The sequence below is a fragment of the Entelurus aequoreus genome, linkage group LG08, assembly GCF_033978785.1.
Source record: "Entelurus aequoreus isolate RoL-2023_Sb linkage group LG08, RoL_Eaeq_v1.1, whole genome shotgun sequence".
Taxonomy (NCBI): Eukaryota; Metazoa; Chordata; class Actinopteri; order Syngnathiformes; family Syngnathidae; genus Entelurus; species Entelurus aequoreus.
In genome coordinates, this window is record NC_084738.1 from 31,709,758 (window position 1) to 31,734,563 (window position 24,806).

A 24,806-nucleotide genomic window follows, 5' to 3' on the forward strand; every position below is an offset into this window, starting at 1 on the left:
TTTGTAGCTTCTGTAACGAGCTTAACTGTTTTCAGATGTGTGAACATGATTGCACAAGGGTTTTCTAATCATCAATTAGCCTTCTGAGCCAATGAGCAAACACATTGTACCATTAGAACACTGGAGTGATAGTTGCTGGAAATGGGCCTCTATACACCTATGTAGATATTGCACCAAAAACCAGACATTTGCAGCTAGAATAGTCATTTACCACATTAGCAATGTATATAGTGTATTTCTTTCAAGTTAAGACTAGTTTAAAGTTATTTTCATTGAAAAGTACAGTGCTTTTCCTTTAAAAATAAGGACATTTCAATGTGACCCCAAACTTTTGAACGGTAGTGTATATAAAAAAGTGTATTCAGAAGTTTGTAGACCTTTTTTTTATACTTTAACTAAGAAAATATTCAATTTATAATCAAGAATTCTTACTTTGTGAACATTCACTCAGGTCTAAAGCCAATTAACAGCTCTGAATGATGCACAACTGTAATTACATCTTGATTGGCGATGTAACAAAAAACAACAGAAAAAAAAGGGTTGCAGCACGGTGCTCTATTACTATCACTATTTATTCACTTCAAGTTACAGCTGTGACCACTGACTTTTTGCACTGGGTCAGGTAGTTAAATATGAAACAATGTCACTCTCTTGTAGAGCCTTTCAACATAATGGTGGGTAATACAAGCAGATAAGCATGAGAGTGGGTTGATAGTTGAAAGTGTTGCTGATGAGAGGCTTTCAATCAGATTCAGCATGAACACACACCATCTGTCTTTTCCCTGTGGTTATTCACTATTCCACTTATGCTAAATGACTCTATGGGCACTTACTTTCACATTATTGTGTTTTTTTAAAAACATTTCTCCATGATTTAACCTAAACTTTACATACCATGCATTTTGGTTCTTATGTGGTGCATACACTCACATATAACAACCAAAACCAAATTAAAAACGACCCAATGTAAGAGCTCTACGAAATGTTCTACATTTACAAACATGTCATGTATAAGTGCATATATACATGTGCCACATTAATGACTACAGTCCAAAAACACATTATAAGAAATAAGGATTTCCTACTATTCCTTTGCTGAGGCCCATCAAGTGTGGCATCTTGCTTGCTTGTGGAGACGAACCGAATGAATGTGTGACTAAAGGACCATTACACAGACGGACAAACTGGTGATTTTCAAACTGGTATAAACATGGCAAAAATGAAGACGGGATGTGTAGCTAAAATTAAAATGCTGTTTAATCAATCTGACAGCAACTATGTGCATGCAGTGAGCACGCTTCCCTCATAGAAACATGCTCATTGCTTGGGTTTACTCTGGTTTCATCCCACAGTCCAAAAAACATGCATATTAGGCAAGCTGGACACTGTGAATTGTCAATAAGTGTGAATGTGAGTATGAATGGTTAAATTTGTTTTAGTGCTGTCAAATGATAATTCAGATTAATCACATTTTTGCATTTTGATTAATCACAGTAAATTAATCGCATGTATAATTTTTATCAAATTTGAAAAAGAACCCAATTAAATGACATTTTGTTGTCAGAATGTCATATAAGAGCATTTATTTCAATGTCTTACTTGAATGAACATAATTTATTTATTCAAAATGTGATGAAAACATTTCTAAAGTCCCATTTGTGTGTATTTTGAAATTAAATTTGACAATGAGCACACCGGTTGGAGACGTATGCATTGACCTGATCACTGACTGTATAACAACCTGCTCCGCCTTTCAGGTAACCATCCGAGGCTAAGGGCAGGAGCATGCACGCTCAAAATAACTTGCAAATTTAATATGCATTTATGTATGATTAATGGGAAAAAATGTTTTAAAAGTCAAATGTTTTCTTTCTGTGTGGAGTTTGCATGTTCTTCCCGTGACTGCGTAGTTTCTCTCCGGGTACTCTGGCTTCCTCCCACCCCCTTACTTACTAAATCGTCCCATGTGTGATGTCTGTAGGAGTGTTTTCATGTATATTTGTATGTGATATTGTAATGTAATGAAGCTAGCGTCATTAGCATTAGCTAAAATGCTAACACATTTGCGAGTGTCAGTGTTATAATTATTAACTTACAGTGGAATTCTTTTTTTGCATTGTTAGAGCTTCATAAATTCACCAAAACGTCACTGTGAACTTATTGAGTCTGCTTAGCTGATTGGAGAGCTCACTTCTGCAGCTAGTGGGTGCAAGACGATGACTTCTGTTTTGTTTGATCAGCCGTTTTACTGCAGACACTCTTTGGAAACAATTAAGGTATGCAAACAAACATTTATAAAATCTTTCTCTGTAAATAACTCATTTCACAACGTATATATCTGCAGCTTATGGTCGGGTGCAGCTAATATGTGGCAAAAAAATAAATTATCCTATAATTTAGTGGGTGCAGCTTATATACCGGTTCACTCTATAGTCTGGAAAATATGATATGTGCCTGATCAACTAAGATCCAAATATACCATGCGCTAAATGCAAACAAAAATGTGGGTGTGCTGTTCATGATCTACTAAGACTGCATGTACAATTTATGTCAAGTGCAGAACGCCTTTTTAAAAATTAGGATTTTAAATATTGTGCCCAAGGAGGCACTCATTTCCTTCCACACTAATGACATCATATGGTCCAACGATCCAACCTGTGCTGTTTTGTTATGTTGATCGATATGCAGCACAAACTACCTCTTCTGGGTGATAACTTGATCGCAGTTCTCCAGTATAACGGAACCTATCATATTTCCCGGATTATAGAGTGCACCGGTATATAAATTGCACCCACTACATTTTAGAAAAACAAATATTTTTGCATATAATAGTCAATATGTGCAATGTGAAATGAGTTATTTACACAGACAAATTTGATAAATGCTCATTTACACACCTTAATTGTTTCCAAACGGTGCCTGTCACACAGCAGTAAAACGGCTGATCAAACAAAACAGAAGTAATTGTCATGGACCCACTAGCAGAGGAAGCTAGCTCTCCAATCACCTAAACAGAGAAAATAACCCCACAATGACTTCTTGGTGAATTTACTGAGGAATTGGTGAAACTGAAACAATACAAAAATAATGTCATTGTAAGTTAATAATACTAACACCGAATTTCGTAAACGCGTTAGCATATTAGCTAATGCTCATGACGCTAGCTTCATTACATTACGATAGCATGTCCAAATTTGCATGAAAACACTCCTACAGACATCACACATGGGACCCTTTAGTAAGTAAACATAGTTTTAGTTATGCTGTAAAACTTTTAAATGTTGCCTGGAGAGATTAATAAAGAATCTATACGAGTGGAAACACTATGGACAATTAGAGGACAGAACGGCATTTCTACTTCCGGTTCAAAGCTTTAAACAGCAATAAACAATTCACCCAGCAGCACCTGCAGTGAGCCAACTCGTCCAAAAGATGGCACCATATCACCAACAGCCCCATTTAAGTGTCTTTGCATGTGTTTGATGAAAACTATTTGCTTTATGGCCGTCAGCGAAGAAAAATCCATAAATTGGCCGCACCGTTTTATAAGCTGCAGGGTTCAAAATGTAGACAAAAAGTAGTGGCTTATTATAGTCCGGAATTTACGGTATTTTTAAGTACACCGAAGATAGAATAGGAAAATGGGACCCATTACCTCCCTACTTGGCACTCAGCATCAAAGGTTGGAATTGGGGGTTAAATCACCAAAAATGATTCCCGGGCGCGGCACCGCTGCTGCCCACTGCTCCCCTCACCTCCCAGGGGGTGAACAAGGGGATGGGTCAAATGCAGAGGACACATTTCACCACACCTAGTGTGTGTGTGACAATCATGAAAACAAGAGGGAAACTTTAAAGAACACGAAAAACATAAACACCATTAAAGGAGCACACAGCTGATGCAACCAGCTGCCACTTTAGCGTCACCATTTCTGCATACAGCTACAAAAGTAAAACACTAAGAACAAACACAAAATACGTAATGAATTACACACATTGCGCAGATATAATGCATAGACAAACAATACAAAAACACAATTTTAACACCCATGCATCATTGTCTGCTGAGGTGAGGGGGCTGCACGACCAGAGACAAAGCTAGACTGCCCACTAGCTCTCGGCAAATGTCCGGTCCGGGCGGATGAGCGAGAAACCATCTACAAATATCAAAGTGTTTAATTCAGCCAGGGCTCTGTGTAGCTCATCCACCCCGAACCTCAACGCATCTCCTCAGGTCTCTACACGTGGACTCGGTTGTAGCAGAGGGCTAACAGCTGGTCTTCGGGGCAAACATGGCCATGGCCAAAAGGTTCCCCTGACACAGATCCAAAAGTCCACAAAAAACCACCAAAAAGCAGCGCAGAAGTCATGAAAAATGTGGCAGATGCCGGTGTGGTGATCGGGCATCTGAGATGATCCAGAAATGCATGCTTGAACACATTAAAATGTATCTTGCAAGTTAAAACAATCTGCAAACACCAAAACAAATCAATTACATTTTCTTAATCAGCCCCGAAAGAGGTATAATTGTTTTCTTCATTTAAAACTCTTCTTTGTGGTCTACATCAGTGGTCTCCAACCTTTTTTGCACCAGGGACTGGTTTAATGTAGGCATTATTTTCATGGACCGGCCTTCCACGTTTGGCAGATAGATAAAAATGAATACATGAAAAAACTCACCATAACATTCAATTAGTGGGAGCCCCTGGCCTTTTCCCTTTGCAGAAAAGCTCTCCATAGACTTTTGTTTTTTGCTCATTTTTGCTAGTAGTAGGCTTTGCTTTGGCTTTAGTATCTGCTGGTTTATAGGTGATATATCCCATTCAAGGACAAGAGCATGGATATATAAGAAAGATAGAAATACTTGCCATTAGTTCCAATAGATTTCTTTGGATTACTATTTCCATTCTAAAAGTTATTTATTCATATTTTGTGCAATATTTCATTCGTAGATGCACTAACGTTAACTTTTTGGATCCGATATTCCATGCGTAAATACGTCTGTTATTGCTAACTACTTATGTAACAGGACTATGTGCAATAATACCTGCACTTTAATTTACAAGGCCAAAGGACATGTGTATTTTTTCAGCACAATTATTTTATGCAACAATGTAACACTTTTCTATCTCCCTAATGCACTTTAACTACTATGGTCACTTTGTTCCTGATCTGCCCTGATCTTAGGTCATCAACCTGCCGCGGCCTGCGGATAGAACCTAGCTTTTGGCTACGATTTGGTACCTTTACATTTTATATCTTTATTAACGTGCATTGTCCCATGTAACAAAGATGTAACAAGTATAGCAAATGGTTCTTCCTATTAGGAGTTTTATAAAACATCTATAAACAAGCTTATTGGTGTGTCTGGTGGGACTGATGAAATTTAAGTAAGAGAAATGCGATTGGTTATAAATTATTTAATGTCTCTTTGCGGCCCGGTAGCGAATGCGTCACTGACCGGTGCCGGTCCCTGGACCGGTGGTTGGGTACCACTGGTCTACATGACATGTAACGATTGTTCTTTGCTCAAAATTTTACATAGATGATGTTTTACAGACCATTCAAGCCGCTTTCTGACCGTCTAATCTTGTTGTGATTGACTGGTGGCCAGTCCAGGGTGTACAACGCCTCTCACTCAAAGTTAGCTGGGATACCCTAAATTGCTCTTAGATCCAAAGTCTCGTGAGGTCATGAAACAGGATGATGATTGGAAATAAAACTAATTCAGAACTGTACACCTTTCATTCATATCCGTTGTTTTGTTTGTTCCGTGGCTGTCTTACATATTGAATATCATTCAATTGTTTAAAGAAACAATTTAAGTGCATTTTTTAAACCAACAAAGGAATGGTCTGAAGCAATAGAGGCCAATGCTGAACACGAACAAACAAGTTATTACATCATGTCTTCAAATAAACATTGAATGGTCTTAGCGTGCAGCTACACTCGTCAAAAAAAACATCTCATCTGGTAATCTGTATCAGTCACACGGAAACATCCGCTTTTGTTTTGTCATCATTGTGTCAAGATCACGAATTGGCTGCAATTAATTTTATATTTTCAATTTAAAAGAGTGCTTTACTGGCATTTTAATTAACACATTCATGGGGAAAAAAAAATCATAAATTGTCGATTGGTAACTTTGGAAATGTTTGAAAACATTGGACCCTACAGTATTGCATTTTTTTATCGATTGACTTGCTGTAGCTGTCTTCTTTATTGCTAAGATGATGCTTTACAAGTATGAGTTAGAAATAATGCAAATAAAACTTTAACTAAATGTGAACTGAGGACAAGACAGCAGAGGTTGAGTATGACATGGGATATCTGGTATGTCTGACCTGCACTTTGTCTATCATGTGTCACCATGTTACTTCTTGTTTTATGTTAGCATGTGTATGCACAATTGCATTTGTTGCTGTGCCGTGCCATGGTAGCACGTGTTCACCATCTGCATTAAGAGAGAGGGTGTCTGTTTAGTGCACGCCGCATGTCTGCCAGCACCTTTCATTGCAAGATTTATTTGCATCTCATTACAATGTGCTGAGTTTGTCCTTGCTAGGATCTCTCGACATTAAGACTTGTGCATAAGTATTCAATTAGTATGAATGACAAGATGCAAAACCTTGCCTTTTATCCTCAACCTCAACTCTGTGTGTGGAACTGCTTCTTGGGCTGATTTTGGGAATTCTCTGCACGCAAACTTCTTCATTGTCGGGCTTTCCTGGCCTCCCTCATCGCACTCCCCCCTTTTTTTCAGCATAATCAACATGAACTTGCACACAACTTTCTGTCATCCCCATTATTTGTTGAACGCACTGATGACTGGAGATGTTCAAATGTAGTCAAGAACACCAAACATCATCTGGCTATCATTAAAAAGGCAGTAAGTGTCCTAAAAATACAACTGTTAATAGAAAAAAAGGGTTTAATTTAATTTTATGTTTTTACAGACATACTTTTTTTGTGAATGTGAAAAATCACAGAAACATAGCACGTTTGAAATACATTAAAACTTGCTATCACATGGACTTTCCAAACTGTATCTGTTTAAGTACTGATTTCTTTAGGGTTCACAAGTGATGAAGGAATGGAGCATGTGATCAGCAAACTGCTGAATTGCATTCCACCTTCATCTATGTTAATTGCGATTGACCAGAAAGACAAGATTGCAGAAACTGGATATGAGTGGGGCACACCTTTGGAGATAGGGTGAGGGGCTTGGTCATCATCAAATACTGGAGTTAGTAAAGCCGCTGGTTCTCCACATCAGTGCAGAGCCAGTTTAATTGGGCTCTTGCATCTTGCTCAACAGAAATATGCTCTTGCAGAGTTATGCAATTTAGCATTAATATTAATGGGTTTTTTTGTGGGATACACAATGTATTTATTCTTATAAGCCTATACGGATACTGGTATTGTATCTACTTTTTAGTTTTAGTTGTAATTTTTGAACACTTGGAGGTAAGAAAGACTCAAACAAAGGTGGATTTGACAAAATTAACCTGCAGATTTGTCCTAAACAAATATGACATCACTACTATGCTACGGCTAACATCACACGCCCATAAATCAGGCATCCCAGTTGTCCGCTGTTTAGCTTAATTCCGCTTTTTTTTATTTTATTTCCGTATAAAACCCCTAACTCGGCCGCTCTCCGGAGAACCGTTGTTCGTTGGCTGCCTAGAGATTACTACGCTAGCAGGCCGAGTACAGCTGAATGCAAAACTAGGTACGCTAGCCAAGCAGTAGGCCTAGTGCAGATTGGCGTTTCCACGCCGTTTAAAAATACAGAGCTGCCAAGCCACTCTCACGCCACACTTGACATTTCTAACGCTTATATTTCTCCATTCACTACTCTGTATTTATTTCTTGCATAATAATACACTTTAATAATAAACACACCCAAAGCTGCTGCTGTTTCTGCCTTTGTTTACAGGGTGAGATGCTAATGTAAATGTTTCATCACATCACACTGTCTTGGGGTTCTGTCCATGGCCTCACCCCTCTAGGACAAAGAACTGTGTAACCTTGTAGAGGTGTGACAGCTTAATCCTACCTGGTGTCTGGCCGGGCCTGTTACCCCTCAGGGGGGCTTAGAGCACCGGGATCGCACAAATGAGCGGTTCTGCCCAAAACTACCGGTGCACGCCAAGGTGTTACTATGTAATTATGTCACCATACAGTATAGACCAGTCATTTTCAAACTGTGTTACGGGTACCACAAGTAGAACACCAAAGACTCACTTAAAAATATAATGTAATGTTTTATTTTCCTGTATTCAAACACAGTGTTACTGTTCAAACTGTGGGTAATGTTACAATATACTTGATACATAAAACCTCTGCCTTGTTTTAATGAATACTTGGGCCTTCTTTATCAGTATAATGCATTATAATGCTTTAAACTCCACTTCGAAAAGCTGCACACTGCAAAACATGCTCATTGTAGCCATTAATGCTGACTTCTTCATTTTAATTAAAAAAAATAAATCAGCACACATTGCTCTATTAATTTTAGTTTTGTAGGTTAAAGTGTTTTATATATTGTCCTCCTGAGTTAATGAAATGTATATTTTCAGAATTTATTTGAAATGTATATTTAATATTATTATTTATTTAGTTGAATTACATTTTTCAGTATAAAATGGTTCAAGTTTGTCTAGTGTTGTCCCGATACCGATATTTCGGTAACGGTACCGGTACCAAAATTATTTTGATACTTTTCGGTACTTTTCAGTACTTTTCTAAATAAAGGGGACCACAAAAAATCGCCTTATTGGCTGTATTTTAATAAAAACATTAAACATATGTTTCTTATTGCAAGTTTGTCCTTAAATAAAATAGTGAATATACAAGACAACTCGTCTTTTATTAGTAAGTAAACAAACAAAGCCTTCTAATTAGTCTGCTGACGTATGCAGTAACATATTGTGTCATTTTCCATTCTATTATTTTATCAAAATTATCCAGCACCCCCCGCGACTCCTAAAGGGATATGCGGGAGAAAATGGATGGATGGATTAAGGACAAGTGGTAGAAAACAAAATATTAATCTACTTGTTCATTTACTGTTAATATCTGCTTACTTTCTTTTTTAATATGTTCTATCTACACTTCTGGTAAAATGTAATATTCACTTATTCTTCTGTTGTTTGATACTTTCAATTAGTTTTGGATGATGCCACACATTTGGGTATTAATTAGATTAGATTAGATCAGATTAGATTAGATAGGTCTTTATTGTCATTGTACAAGTACAACAAAACTTTGTTTTCAGCACAAACCCGTTCAAGATTAGTCAAACAATCCGATACCAAGTAGTTACAGGATCATACATTGGTCATATTCAAAGTCCTCATGTGTCCAGGGACATATTTCCTGACTTTATAAACATAATTTACATTTTAAAAAAACGAGAGAAGATGGTGTGATGTCAAAAAATATCGATGTATTCATAGTAGTAACGCTCCTGTACTTGGTCCGGTACTCTTCAGAGGCGGTATAGTACAGAATGTGATTCATTAGTATCGCGGTACTATGCTAATACCGGTATGCTATACAACCCTAAATTCGTCAAAATATGTTTATACTTCAAATAAGGATACTTTTTTTAGGCAAACTGACACACTTTAAAGGCCTACTGAAACCCACTACTACCGACCACGCAGTCTGATAGTTTATACATCAATGATGAAATATTAACATTGTAACACATGCCAATACGGCCGGGTTAACTTATAAAGTGCAATTATAAATTTCCCGCCACACTTCCGGTTGAAAACGTTTTTTTTATGCTGACGTATGCGCGTGACGTCAAGGATTGGTACGGAAGTATACGGACCCATTGAATCCTATACAAAAAACTATGTTTTCATCTCAAAATTCCACAGTATTCTGGACATCTGTGTTGGTGAATCTTTTGCAATTTGTTTAATGAACAATGGAGACTGCAAATAAGAAAGTTGTAGGTGGGATCGGTGTATTAGCGGCGGACTACAGCAACAACCAGGACTGAGAGATGGATAGCAGACGCGCTAGCCACCGAACTCACCTTAACTTCCTCCGTCTCTGGGCCGCCAACCGCATCTGTGATCGGGTGAAGTCCTTCGTCGCACCGTCGATCGCTGGAACGCAGGTGAGCACGGGTGTTGATGAGCAGATGAGGGCTGGCTGGCGTAGGTGGAGAGCTAATGTTTTTAGCATAGCTCTGTGAGGTCCGGTTGCTAAGTTAGCTTCAATGGCGTCGTTAGCAACAGCATTGTTAACCTTCGCCAGCCTGGAAAGCATTAACGGTGTAGTTACCTGTCCATGGTTTAATAGTATTGTTGATTTTCTATCTATCCTTCCAGTCAGGGATTTATTTATTTTGTTTCTATATGCAGTTAAGCACGATGCTATCACGTTAGCTCCGTAGCTAAAGTGTTTCGCCGATGTATTGTCGTGGAGATAAAAGTCACTGTGAATGTCCATTTCACGTTCTCGACTCTCATTTTCAAGAGGATATAGTATCCGATTTGGTTTAAAATAAAAAATCCGTGATCCACAATAGAAAAAGGACAAAGTGTGGAATCCAATAAACCAGCTTGTACCTAAGTTACGGTCAGAGCAAAAAAAGATATGTCTTGCACTGCCTTCTAGTCTTTCACTCTAACGTTCCTCATCCACGAATCTTTCATCCTCGCTCAAATTAATGGGGTAATCGTCGCTTTCTCGGTCCGAATCTCTCTCGCTCCATTGTAAACAATGGGGAATTGTGAGAAGTCCTTCCTTCGGCGACGTCACGCTACTTCCGGTACAGGCAAGGCTTTTTTTTATCAGCGAGCAAAAGTTGCAACTTTATCGTCGATGTTCTCTACTAAATCCTTTCAGCAAAAATATGGCAATATCGCAAAATGATCAAGCATGACACATAGAATGGATCTGCTATCCCCGTTGAAATAAAATAAATCATTTTAGTAGGCCTTTAAATATTTTCTCTTACAGACTAAAACACGACTAAAACACAATGTTAATAAAGTTATTTGTTGTAAGTTGATCTATAGTTTTTCTTTAATGTTAATAAAGATACACTGTTATACAGAAGTGTACTTAAAGTATGACAATTTTTTAGACAAATTATACTATTTATAGTCGCTAAGAAGAGTAGAGGGCACTACATGTTTTCTTCTTCCTATGGGAGTCTTAACAGAAAATAATTGAGAAACACAGCCTTAATTGATACATTTTGGAGTCTAAAGGCAGAAGTGTATTAGAAAGTATCCATTAACAATTGTGTCTGGATCATGCAGCTTACTCAGTTTAACAATGAATTATTGTGACCACTAGGTGTTGCCAAAACACAAGTAATAACAATTATTATTGGTATCGATGAATACTCAAGGCTCTAATATCGATGTCGTATTGGAAGTGGAGAAAGTATTGGAACAACCTTAGTCCTTATTTCCATCCATCAGTGTATGCAGGAGTGTGGCAATTACATAACTGTGGCTCGGAAGTACAAACCCTGTGTGCAAGTGGTTTGCTGGCTGACAAGGGCCAGTGTTTTCAGCGATGGTGGGGATTGGTCGTTTCCATGATGAGATCACAGATGGCCCTAGGGTTGTCTCTGGTGGGCTTTTTGGCAATAGCGGCGGCGGGAACTGCCCCAAGCCTTTCTTTGTGGCTGGCTTCAGCCAGCTTTTTTGGCGGCACATGCGTCTTCATGGGTTTTCGGGGCACCATCATGGTGGTGCTGGCAACATTTCTAGTGGTTGGTGAGGTTTGATGTGTGTTTGAAGCCTGGTGTTTTTTACCCTCCCAGCAGAGTGTTTGCAGGGCATTTGGTGCAGGTGGCATGCGGAATGTTTTCTTCTGAAGGAGTAAAGAAGTCCTGCATGATCATGTATGTATTTAGTGTTCCGGTGAGCTCAGGAGAAGTTTGTGACCTCCTACGAGGTAGGGGCACTTGATGTGTTCACCCAAACCCACAATACAGGTAATTTTGCCTCATTGACGTTTTTTTTTCATTTATCAATTATCAAAGTTTTTTTTTTATGTTAGCTGAATAATCGTTGTGACATCATAATTCATTAGATCGGTCCGATAATTGTCAGTTCGATAAATACAAAACAGCCATAGTTTGTTTTCAAAGTAGGTCTATTACTACTGATATTGAAACTTAGTGGTCGCAAAAAAAATCGATAAGACAATATATCACAATCTTGTATCTAATGACATAACAGTGATGTTTGACGTTGATTTTAATTGGGACTTGTTCAGGTTTTGAGCTGATTGTAACACAAGGATGACTTTGGCACCTGTGCTCCGCAAAGTGTTGCTGTACTGCAGCCTTGCTGTGCGGAGTCAGTGGTGAGCAAGGCAGTACAAGAAATAATCGGTTAAAAAGTAGAGGACATTTTTGTTAAATGCAAGTGCCAAGACACCTCATTCATTTTCTGTACAATTGAAATAAATTACAATGATTTATTTGAAATATATAGCTGGAGTGGTTTCACTTATTACCTAAATCTAGTGTACATACTGTAAATACAACTTGTATTTAAGGCTGCGTTTTAAATGTATCAGTGAACGATGCAGAATATATCGCCAAAACTAAATACAGTATTGCGTTACTGTATTGTATTGTGATACGCATTGTATCGTGATACATATCTTAATGTGAAGTCTTTGCCAATACCCTACCCTACTTTTTATTGACTTGATAGTAAAACAAAGGGTTGTATACAAACTTTAACTTTACTTGTTCAGAGATTCCTATGCGGATTGGTAGATTTAGGTTTGGATGGTGCCAACAAACCCTGCTCTAATTATCCAAACTAAAATCCACCAAGAGGTTTTGCTCTTTGATTATTGGTATGTGTACTGGACAGATGGGTTTGATGAACTAGGGAGTTGTTTCAATGTTTTAGTGTTTTTTCAAAGTGTCACGGTATCTTTTGAACGTTGACCTAAATGCGACCCAAATGATACCACCGACCATTTTTTATAAGTTTATAATTTACCTGATTCAGACAAAACAGGCAGTTAACTCTGCATTTGTGTAGTAAATCCAGGTAGTGCTTGCACAAGGAGCCACACATTCATACGTTTTATTAAGGACTGTCTAGTGCGTGCACACACGCCCCCAGCTTGCATGCGTTCTAAATGTGTGAGAATAACAGACTTGGAGTGTGTGGAAGAAGGGAATTCCTTCTTCGCACAACCCTTTAAGCCGCACATGTGCTTGACATATGCTCCGAAGTGCGGGAAGAGACAGTGACAAAGTCTGATCAGGACACAAGAAAAACATTCCTCAATGATCCTCAGCTTTGTCCTTCTAACTTCCCATCACCCACCTTGGAGTCTCCAAGGAGCTGCTGCAAAGACTACGAGGAGTCTCGGAGTTACCAGCCAGACTCATCTCATGTTGCTCTTTCGTGCGCTGCTGACGCCACGTTTCTCCTCTCCCCTTTCAACGACTCCACTGGGGATGCACGTGCATTCCCCTCTGCTTTTGAAGTTGATTTTGCAAGTGTGCGTGTGAATACACGCATGTTTATCAGGCCCGCAAACATTGCGTGTGTGCCGCGCTCCATATACAAGCGCAAACACATGCACTGTGGTCGCGCTCCATTGAACTCAGGAATCAAAGCATATTCTTTGCCAGAACACATGCATGACATTTGTCTCTGAAGACCAGAAATTAGATGAGATTTGCCTCATTAGAGCATCAATTACTACTTTCCCAATATTTACTGAACGCAACATTCCTATAGTTGAAAAAAGAAGACATTCAGGTTCCACGTTTTTATTACAGGTGAACCCGTTAGTGATGCCGACCAACGGGACACGATACCGCTGATTTCTGTGTGAACCAACTCATCAAGTGCACCGCATTCTTATTTCTAATAAGTGTCCATTTATATCGTTCGCTATTTTAATTATAGTCAAGACATAAAAAAATGAGCGCAGCAACCCTGCTATATAAGAATATACTGTAACATATTGCAATGTTGGTGGAATGAGACAGTTCCGAGTCTCTTTTGTTTGAGGTTTCATTCTTAGAGTTTTTCCTTTCCTTCATCGCCAAAGTGTTTATTCATATTGGGATCATTTGGTTTTCTTTCATGTTTGAATGAAAAATGCCATGAGGTAACTTCTGTTGTGAATTGGCACTTCGGCACATTCTGTGACTGAAATTGACTCATGTTGATTCTTTCCTTGTGTATCTTGTAGGATGTTGGAGTATTCCCTCAACCTTCAGAATGTCAGCTTCTCCGCAGTGAGGACAGTACGTGTGTTGCGGCCACTAAGAGCTATCAACAGAGTGCCAAGTAAGTGCTAGACCAGTCAGAACAAAAAAATACAAATACATATATACAGCATATATACAGCTGACTTCTAAATGGCATTAGTCGACACAAACTTGCATTGTCAGGCTTCAAAGCGACATATTTCCATGCCAACAAAGCAAGTATGCCTAATAGAAAACGCTCAACGTAAAGCAAGGCTCAACTTTTCTTCACTTGCTACTTCCTAGCGACACACCGTAGTTACCATAGTCTATACCAGAGGTCACCAACCTTTTCCAGCCCAAGATCCCCAGTGTCAGCAAAAAACCATAGCAAGATCTACTCCTGCGCCAACTATGTTATATATATATATATATATATATATATATATATATATATATATATATATATATATATATATATATATATATATATAACTATGTTTTATATATATATAACATAGTTGGCGCAGGAGTAGATCTTGCTATGGTTTTTTTGCTGACACTGGGGATCTTGGGCTGGAAAAGGTTGGTGAGTTATATATAACTATGTTATATATATATATATATATATATATATATATATATATATATATATATATATATATATATATATATATATATATATATATATATATATATACAGGGGTCACCAACGCGGTGATCAGGTCGCCCGTAAGGACCAGATGAGTCGCCCGCGGGCCTGTTCTAAAAAAAAAAAAAATAAATTAAAAAAATAATAAAAATAAAAATATATATATATATATATTTTTTTAAATTAAATCTACATAGAAAAAACACAAGATACACTTTCAATCAGTGCATCAACCCAAACAACCTCCCCCATGCACACTCATCCACACCCACTCACACAAAAGGGGTTATTTCTTTCTGCTACCAATATTCTGGTTCCCACAACATAGACAACACATCTGCAAGGGACACAGTCCCTGAAGCACACATGATTGTATAGGCTGCTGGTCCACTAACATTTTCATAAATTCGATAGTGGTTTTATAGATTAGTTTGAATATGGCATCCCATGGCAACGGGCAGTCAAAAAAGTCCTCCCATTTTCCATTTGTGTTGTATGAGGCAGCCTTCAAAGAATTCTTTATTAAATAAAAATTATATATGTTTCTATTTATTTTAGTTCCTTTTTTGCCAACTACAATTTCTTATTAGAGGTTTACAAACTAATAATTTAGTAGTTCCATAATTAATTATTTGTTTCCATCTTTTACCAATTACTCCAGTTAGTTGATAAAATGAAAAGCTTGAGCAAGCATCACCATACATAGCTCTAAATTCATCATACTTCATAATTTTACCATTCTCATTGATAATATCATTGACAAAAATGATTCCTCTTTCAAACATATTTTTCCAAAAGAAAGGCTTTCCATCTATTACAATATTAGAGTTCATCCATATTAACTTCTGTAAAATATCATCTCTTTTTTCTGGCACATAAAATTGAAAACACCACTATGAGTGGATTGTTTCCTTTATGAACCCCGCCATGTTTCCCAGCAGACTCTCTGGGAGGGGATCACTTGTAAAAAAGGATACAATTTCTTTTGATACAGTACATGTTTTTTGTCCAACAGGACATTTGTGTACCACTCAATGTTTAAATACATATTTGGAACAATTGATGCTTTTAAAGACAGACACATAGCTTCAAGGTTGAGAAGTTTCAGGCCCCCATATTCATACTCTTTGTACAAAACCTTTCTTTTAATCTTTTCTGGTTTGCCGTTCCAGACAAAATCGAAGACCCTCCGCTCATAAATCTTAAAAAAGTTTTGTGATAGAGCTGGTAATGACAAAAACAAATAAATAAATTGAGGAATAATTAACGAGTTGGCAATAGACATTTTACCATACAAGGTTAGGGATTTCCCTTTCCATAATTGCATAATTTTGTCCAGCATTCTTAGTCGATTATCATAATTTACTGAGCCTAGATCTTCCAGATTTTCTGGGACAACAACACCAAGTATGTTAACTGGTCCATCTGTCCACAAAACAGGCACTTTGCATTCCATTCGAAAGGACGTTCCCTTTAGATTTCCGATCCTTAACATTTTACATTCATCATAATTAAGCTTAAGGCCAGATTGCTGTGAAAATATGTCCACAAGATTAAGAAGGTTCCGCAAACAATGAGGAAAAATCTTATCTTTGTGAATCAGCCTTTTCTGACATGAACTTCATCAAGAACAAACACAGAACACGCCTCACTGATGCACATCTGCAAGACTCACTCAGAGTTGCAGTGTCAAGTTACACACCAGAGTACAACACACTAGTTAACAGCATGCAATGCCAGGCTTCCCACTAACTGACAAAGAAACAGATAACAAATTTGGTGTCCAGTTCAAAGTGTGACATGATTTAAAAATTTGAGAGTTTACTTTTGTATTTTACATGAGTTATTATTTGTACAAACATGGTGCAAAGTAATTCATGATTTGTTAAAAAATGTTAGTGGCTAGCTAGTTAAAATGGGATATTGTGATTTCACAAGACTGTCTTAGAAGTGATCATTTGAAAATGTTCAATTTGAAAAATGTGCACTTAGAGAAAATGTAAAAATAAAGTGTTGCATATTGATATTTATCTGTTTCTATATATATTTATTGTGAGAAATCATTAAGATGATCAGTGTTTCCACAAAGATAAATATAATTAATTATTAATAATAACAGAGTTAAAGGTAAATTGAGCAAATTGGCTACTTCTGGCAATTTATTTAAGTGTGTATCTAACTGGTAGCCCTTCGCATTAATCAGTACCCAAGAAGTAGCCCTTGGTTTCAAAAAGGTTGGTGACCCCTGATATATAACATAGTTGGTGCAACAATTTATGTTGTTGTTTTTTTGTCAAAGCTTTGTCTTGTTATTAGCTGATGTCAACATTTTAGTTGTATTTATCATTGTGCTTCTTACTGTGTTCCCAAATGTTGCTTGTTTTGTTTGTAATGTGCCTGGTGCCAAGTACAAACAAATCACGGGCCACAGATGGTCCCTGTGCCGCATTTTGGGCACCCCTGCTGTTGAAGCTAACTGTTAATGATCACTATATTCTAATACTATAGTATATTTGTTCATCACTTATAGGACGCGAGTCAGCTTATGTCAGTCCTGGAAGTAGTAAAATTAGCTGTTCACCTGGAGAGTTTTTCCTATGTGATAAAAGAGAGGATACACGGGGAAGTCTTTCTTTAGCTGCCACTTTGTTTTATCATATATTACTGCCTTTGCACATATCAATGTTTATTTTTGTATATATAAATTAACACAAAACCCATACTTTGGAGCAATGTTCACAAACTTTATTTGACTTGCAAGCTTCCCAGTGTCACAGGCGAGCGATGATGGTCATGGACACGTGGTTGAGGGAAGAGTTGTTTGATGTTGGATGCTAGAAAATGTCCGATGCGTTGCAACTCCATGATTTTTGTGCACGTCATGCAAAGCGCGTTTGCGAGACGAGCAGGTGTGGTGGCCGCGGTGTTGCTTTAACCCCTATCCGCAAGACCAATCGCAAGCATTTAAACACCAGCGAATTTAGATTGGACAACCGTGATCAGTGTGATGTGATAGTGAAGGTGAGTTTCTTATAACCATATTTTAAAAATACAGTACCCAGATGTTATTTATACAGCACATGAAACCAAGATCCAGTCAGTAAACCCAATAAAAATAACTGAACAAATGCCCACCAAAAGTTGCAAGAAGCAAACACAGAGCAGTCTTTTTTCATCTACACAAATACAGAAAACACTGGCACACAAAACAGAAAGACTTTAGCAGTTACCAATCCATTTTGCTATCTCAGTCCGTGCATCATTCTCAGCACTTGACCGCATTTATTTAACAGTGGAATTAACTGAACGCAGTGAGCTCTCTTTTCAGTCATTCACAGTCTTTGTCTTGGTGGGTGGAGAGCGGGGCTCTGACTTGACACAAACACAAAGCACAGACACAAAGCCCTGCGATTTGCTAAAGTTCCGCAAAGTAAGCAGGAAGTCAAAAAGGGACTTTTTTTTATTGCAGAAAGTCAGGTCGGTCTTCAAAACATGTCAAGACACCTTGTCAAACCATTCATCTAATGTATTTTCTACCGCTTGTCCCTTTCGGGATCGCAGAGGGGGTGCTGGGGCCAATCCCAGCTGCACTCGGGCGGTTTAGTTACATCAACAAAATAAAAATGTCCTAATTGTTTTACATTAAGATCTTGCTTTGATAGATGCTAGTAAATCAGTTGTGTAATATGTGCTGGGGGGATTTTTTCTGGTTGGCCGAAATATTGTGTAAATTATTTTATAACATGTTGTGGTTGATACTCCTCAGTTACAGACTGTTTAACACTATGAATATTACCATTTATTAATAAATAAAGAATATTAAGACATTGTCATGCAGCAATATGAAGACCATTAACTTGTACAACATGAAGTGAACAAAATATGAGTTTGGGGGGTGCGGGGTGGGCTCATGGGGGCCCGGTTGCTGGTGGGGTGGGGGCGGTCTTACCGTCCGGTTGCAGGGAGTCTCTGGCCCACCGGGCGGGACGTCCCGCCTTTCTGCCCGTGTGGGGTGTGGTCTCTCGCTGGCTTGAGGTCTGGCTGTCCCCTGCTTTTCTCGTGCCTTGTCTGCCGGGTGCGTCTGTCTGCGGCCTGCTGCTGGCTCTTACGGGCGGCACGGTGGGCCTGGCTCTGGGGTTCCTGTCGCTGGCCGGCCTGGCTGCGTGGTCCCTGGTTCCCTGGGCACCACACCTGCTGTTTGTGGGTTGGGCTCTCTGGGTGGCTTGGGCCGTACTCTGGCTCCCACACACACTGGTAGTCAAATATATTGTACCTACAAATACACATATACTCACATACATACCTTTATTCAGGTAGAAATGTCACAGATTACATTACCAAACATCTTTGGCAATTGTAGTGGATTGTCCGAAGCTTAAGCAGGCAACAAAAGTAGCTTAGTACAACAAATTTATTTACCCATTATCAGAAGTGCAGGTTGCATTGAGTTGGCCGTGCAGACAGACCACATGTTACTCCGGAGTAAACAAGACACACACAAGCCAAAATCACTGTCGAGTTCCGGTCTTCTGCCATTTTTTATATGTCTCTTGTGCGTCACTGTTTTTTATTTAGTGCGTCATGATTGTTTTGTTTTGGTTTTGTCTGTTCCAAAACAACCTTGTATCTCTTAGTCATATTTGGAAATTCTAAACATTCTGTAGACAGGTTGGCATAACTCCATATTCACCTTTGTCCCACAACTGGTCCATTCAATGGCACAAAATAGAAGAGAATTGAAAATGAGCGGACATTCTTAAAAGACAAGAAATATAGGTCAAAAGGTCAGAAATTCTACGACACATTCAAACTATGATCTTCTACAGCAGTTATACAAATTCTGTATTACTACAAGATACAAAATCTGGCAAGACACCAACGCACTACAGGTATTATTTAAATCCTCTTTAAAAGCGTGATTATGTCCTTTTTTCATGAATAATTGACCAAACAAAATATGAATCCGCACACAAAACTCCGGATTCAGTTGTTTTCTCTAGAATTTTCTGGCAGCATTTTTGTGCAGGGTCTGTCAGCGTCACCCAGCAGTGGTAAAGGAGCTCTTGTCAGTGACAGAGGGGGAGGCAGCAGGTGATAGTTTAACATCTCAACAGTCTGATGCTCTTTTCAATCTTTATTGCTGACTTTAACTCGCCAACAGCAGTCTTGAAGTCCAAGGTCATATATAAACTTGCACACCCACTTCTCTTCACTCAAGGCACACTTTCTCATTGTCGGCCACACACACAGTATTCACAACCACTGGAAATTTGAACATCAACCTACTGTAGCATGTTATATTACCTTTTTATCAAAGATGAAGGACGTACGTTTGGTCGGCGAACATTTCAAGTGTTTTGTTGAGCTCCTTCCCAGATAAAGCAGTGGCCTGTAGTGCCACACGCAAATTGTATTATACATGTTCCTAGTTAACACAGGTTGCAATGGGAACTATTTTAAGGGAGACACATAACATGAAGTGGGCCTGTGTGTGGAGTGATTGCACCTACTGCTGCAGTTTACATGAAGTTAAAGTGAGCAGGTTTACGACTCGAACCATTTATTTGTTAAAGTTACTGTATGTATGTGTATAGCAGGCCTATTCAACTGCCAGCCCGCGGGCCAAATCCGGCCTGCCAAAGCCTTCCATTTGGCCCACCGAACATCACCTAAATAGGCTTCATGAAACCATTTAATCTAGGGTTGCTTATATACAGTATGTAGTACTCCCGCCACACCACAGGGGGAAACAGCGAGGAACGTGTCACCATGAAGCAGCAGTGTGGTGAGTAGAAGAAGACTACGCATTCAATCCTAAAAAAAAAAAAAAAACAAGATTAATTGCGAAAATCTGAATTTTAACAACGACTGGACAACAAAGTATATTTATTTGCAAGTGCTCAAGTCATTGTTTCCTGTCGGACCTTTTTATGTTCTCGACAAGAAGCAACAATGGTAGAAATGCACACGTGTAAGCTTCATCACAAATCTTAGTCAAATCTTTGTAAGTAGATATTGTGCATAAATATATTTAGTTAGTTTTGTATTGAAATTGCTGACTTTGTGTTGTCTTTTGTATTTGTGGTTGTGTTGTTTTTTTGTGTATGAATAACTCTTGGCGATCAGAACTCGTTTATTACATGTAGCGAAAAATTTGACCAGTAGAGGCGGATAACGCTACACCTTAGAATTAATTGTGATGAGTCACATACCGGTACATTGTGTGCATTGTTTGATGTGGATGTTGTTTGATTTCTATATGCGTGAACATATGTTGTTGTGTGGATGTATTAACATTAAACCTTCTATTTTATTCATGTGAAATACACAATGGATCTTATTTATGTAAAATACACAATAGACGCTAAACTTGTGTAATTTTAATTTTATGTCTATATTTTCAGTCTTACCTTACTGAGGAAGGGAAATGATTAAAAAAAAGGAACATCAATCCCCAACAATACTTCTGGAGCTTCTGTTGCTTCATAGTGTCAACAAGCTGCACATGCTGGAATTGAGCAGCGAGGGTAGAATAAATAATTTATTGACAGTGTAGTGTGAAAGCCCATGTGTTTACTTTGTAATTAAGTAATCTGTAATTAAGTAAATTACATCTCAAAGGAATATAACCTGCAGAGGCACTTTGTGACGAAACAACCACATTTGTCTGGCCCCGAGCCCTTGGACTCTTGAAACTGCGGCCGTCTTCAGTATGTGGTGGAATAGACCTGGTCTATAGTGTGTTCAAAGTGTACACAGATGCAAACAACTTTAGTAAAATAAGGACCTCTGTCGGGATGGAACCATTTGTCCATATTTTCTTCTGGGGAAGTTTGTTCCCAAATACAAACGTTTCCAATTGCAAACCTCATTTAATAAGTAGTTCGTAATTCAATGTACATTTTTATTTCAATACAGACTGTAGTAGCCTATATAAGAGGGTAATTCAGGCCTACCTGATGTGTGTGTGTTTCAGTAAACAATTATTTACAAGGCACTTCCTTACCCTCTTTTATGTCATAGTTTTTATAGTCATCAACTGCCACCCATGAAGCAACACACATAAACATAGCACATAAAGTAAGGACATTTGTGTTTGGTGAATTATGTCTTTGTTGCAACAATGTTTTTTAGCAATACATCTTACAACGTTGGAAAGCGTGTTTATTACCCTTTTTAAATGGTGCCACATTTGTAATGAACATGCATTTGTGGGATGAGCAGTAGAGCTTAGAATCTAGGTTTCGCCCATGAAACTTTTGCCAAATTAGAGTTGGGATTTATCTGTATTTGAAGGGATCTTAAGGGAGCCCTTCCTCTTAAAAAGTTATCCAAAAGACTTATGACTTTGCCAACGTCACATGTCTACTGCCAATGCCAAACGGCTTATTCTGCCATTGACTCTTGTTTGGTGTTTAGTGGACTAGATGATTGAAACAGGCCTAATGGTGAAGGGAAGGCATGGCTCCTAGCAAACCTATGACACTGGAAATTGGCTGTTTGCAGTTTGTTCCTGATTATCCGGGCAGATAGCTGTGACCACATTGTTCTACAAATGTAAATAAGTGCTGACAGGGTGAGGAAACGGTCTTCTCGGGATGCCTATTTAGCAGTGTATTTCTGACATACACTGTTATAAGGAGCTTGGCCTTCAGTTTGGAGATGGTACAAGGGCTCACTTTCAACAATGCCGCAACTTGGTTTAACAAAACACCAGCAGAAAGTTGCCATATCGCATGGGCTCAATCAAGATTGGTCAAACTTTAAAACCTAATGACCACTGTAGCAGGGCCCATTTAACAGGCTGTGGGGGTACCAGCAGTGCAAAACAAGAGTAAAAAAAACGAGCAACAATTGGGAACACAGCAAGAAGCACAATGATTAAAAAAACCAGCTAATAACAACACAAAGCTTTGACAAAAAATAAAAATAAAAATAAAATGTTATATATATATATATATATATATATATATATATATATATATATATATATATATATATATATATATATATATATATATATATATATATATATATATATATAAACATTTTATTTTGTTGTTTTTATATGTATATATATATATATATATATATATATATATATATATATATATATATATATATATATATATATATATATATATACATATATATATATAAATATATATATATATATATATATATATATATATATATATATATATATATATATATATATATATATATAAATATATATATATATATATATATACATACACATATATATATAAATATTAATATACACACATATATATATATATATATATATATATATATATAGATAACATTTTATTTTATTTTTATTTTTTTTGTCAAAGCTTTGTGTTGTTATTAGCTGATGTCAACATTTTAGTTGTATTTATCATTGTGCTTCTTACTGTGTTCCCAAATGTTGCTTGTTTTGTTTGTAATGTGCCTAGGGCCAAGGACAAACAAGTCACGGGCCACAGATGGTCCCCGTGCCACACTTTGGGCACCCCTGCTGTTGAAGCTGACTGTAAATGATCATTATATTCTAATAATATAGTATATTTGTTCATCACTTATAGGACGCGAGTCAGCTTACGTCAGTGCTGGAAGTAGTAAAATTAGCTGTTCACATTGCAAGTTTTTCCTATGTGATAAAAGAGAAGATAAACGGGCAAGTCCTTCTTTAGCTGCCACTTTGTTTTATTTTATTACTGCCTTTGCACATGTCAATGTTTACTTTTGTATATATAAATTAACACAAAATCCATACTTTGGAGCAATGTTCACGAACCCTATTTGGCAGGCGAGCGACGATGGTCATGGAATCGTGGTTGAGGGGAAGAATTGTTTGATGTTGGATGCTAGAAAATGTCTGATGCGTTGCAACTCCATGATATTTGTGCACGCCATGAAAAGCGTGTTTGCGCGACGAGCAGGTGTGGTGGTCGCAGTGTCTCGAGTGGCAGATGTGAGGCTGAAGAGAGAGAGGCATAGTGTCCAGTGTTCATGGGTTAAAATGCATGCCTGTTTGTGAGTCTGCTGATCACTCTCCAGGTGGAGGTGTCACTGATGTCATATTAATTATTTTGTTTTTTCTAATATTTTCACGATCGACTGGTAGGGTGCCAAAAAACTACTGGTCGATCACGATTGACGGGTTGGCGACCCCTGGTCTATACCCTACTGCCATTTGATGTTTTATACAATGACTAACAAATGTAATTGGAAAACAACAACTGGGGAGAACAGATATCATAAAAGCTAATTTTCAAATGTTACTTACATTTTTTACTATTAAAATATGATTTTTTTAAATGTTTAATAATAAATGTACTGAAAATTAGTACTGTTGAGTACCTGTATCGAATCTCAGTTGACGAGAATCTGTACCACATTTGTTCAAGTGTAAAATGTATCCATCTCTATGAGAGAACCAATAATGTCATTAATGTATTAAGTATTTGGTCTGGCCCTGTGGGAAAAATGGTATGTATGTGTGTGTTTGCAAAGGCTGATATTGGTCCTCTGTCCTGCTATCATCTCTTGAGCAGTCTGATCGAGGCCCCTGGAGAAGCTTCCATCATAAATCTGGGTGGAGATGTTTGTTGAGCTCAAGCTATTTTGAGATGCACTTACCCAATTTAAATACATGGGCACTCTCGATGCTGAACAAATTCATTTCCCTACTAGAAGACTAGATTTATGGCGTCGACGCAGGCAGTTTTTCACTGAGTAGTTGCTTATGAAAAACACTCAAAAGGACAAAGCCTCAGGTTGCCCTTTCAGAGTTCCTCAACTACTGTACCACAGAGTTTGACAAGACGCACTCAAATGTTTTTTTTTGGCAGCAGCAGCATTCCACATGTTTAAAAAGGGTTGATGACATACAGTACATTCATACGTTTCTTTAGGTTGTAACAAATCTGCC

At 37.9% G+C, this 24,806-nt stretch overlaps 1 protein-coding gene across 7 annotated transcripts in view; it reads left to right on the forward strand.

Annotated features, from left to right (window-relative positions):
- The window catches only part of cacna1g (calcium channel, voltage-dependent, T type, alpha 1G subunit), a 321,489-nt gene that overhangs the window by 47,669 nt on the left and 249,014 nt on the right, over positions 1-24,806 (forward strand). For all 7 annotated transcript variants that reach the window (XM_062056250.1, XM_062056253.1, XM_062056254.1 and 4 more), the window contains exon 3: positions 14,220-14,317. In XM_062056250.1, coding sequence (XP_061912234.1) covers positions 14,220-14,317 — 98 coding nt within the window. The remainder of the gene's footprint in view (positions 1-14,219; positions 14,318-24,806) is intronic.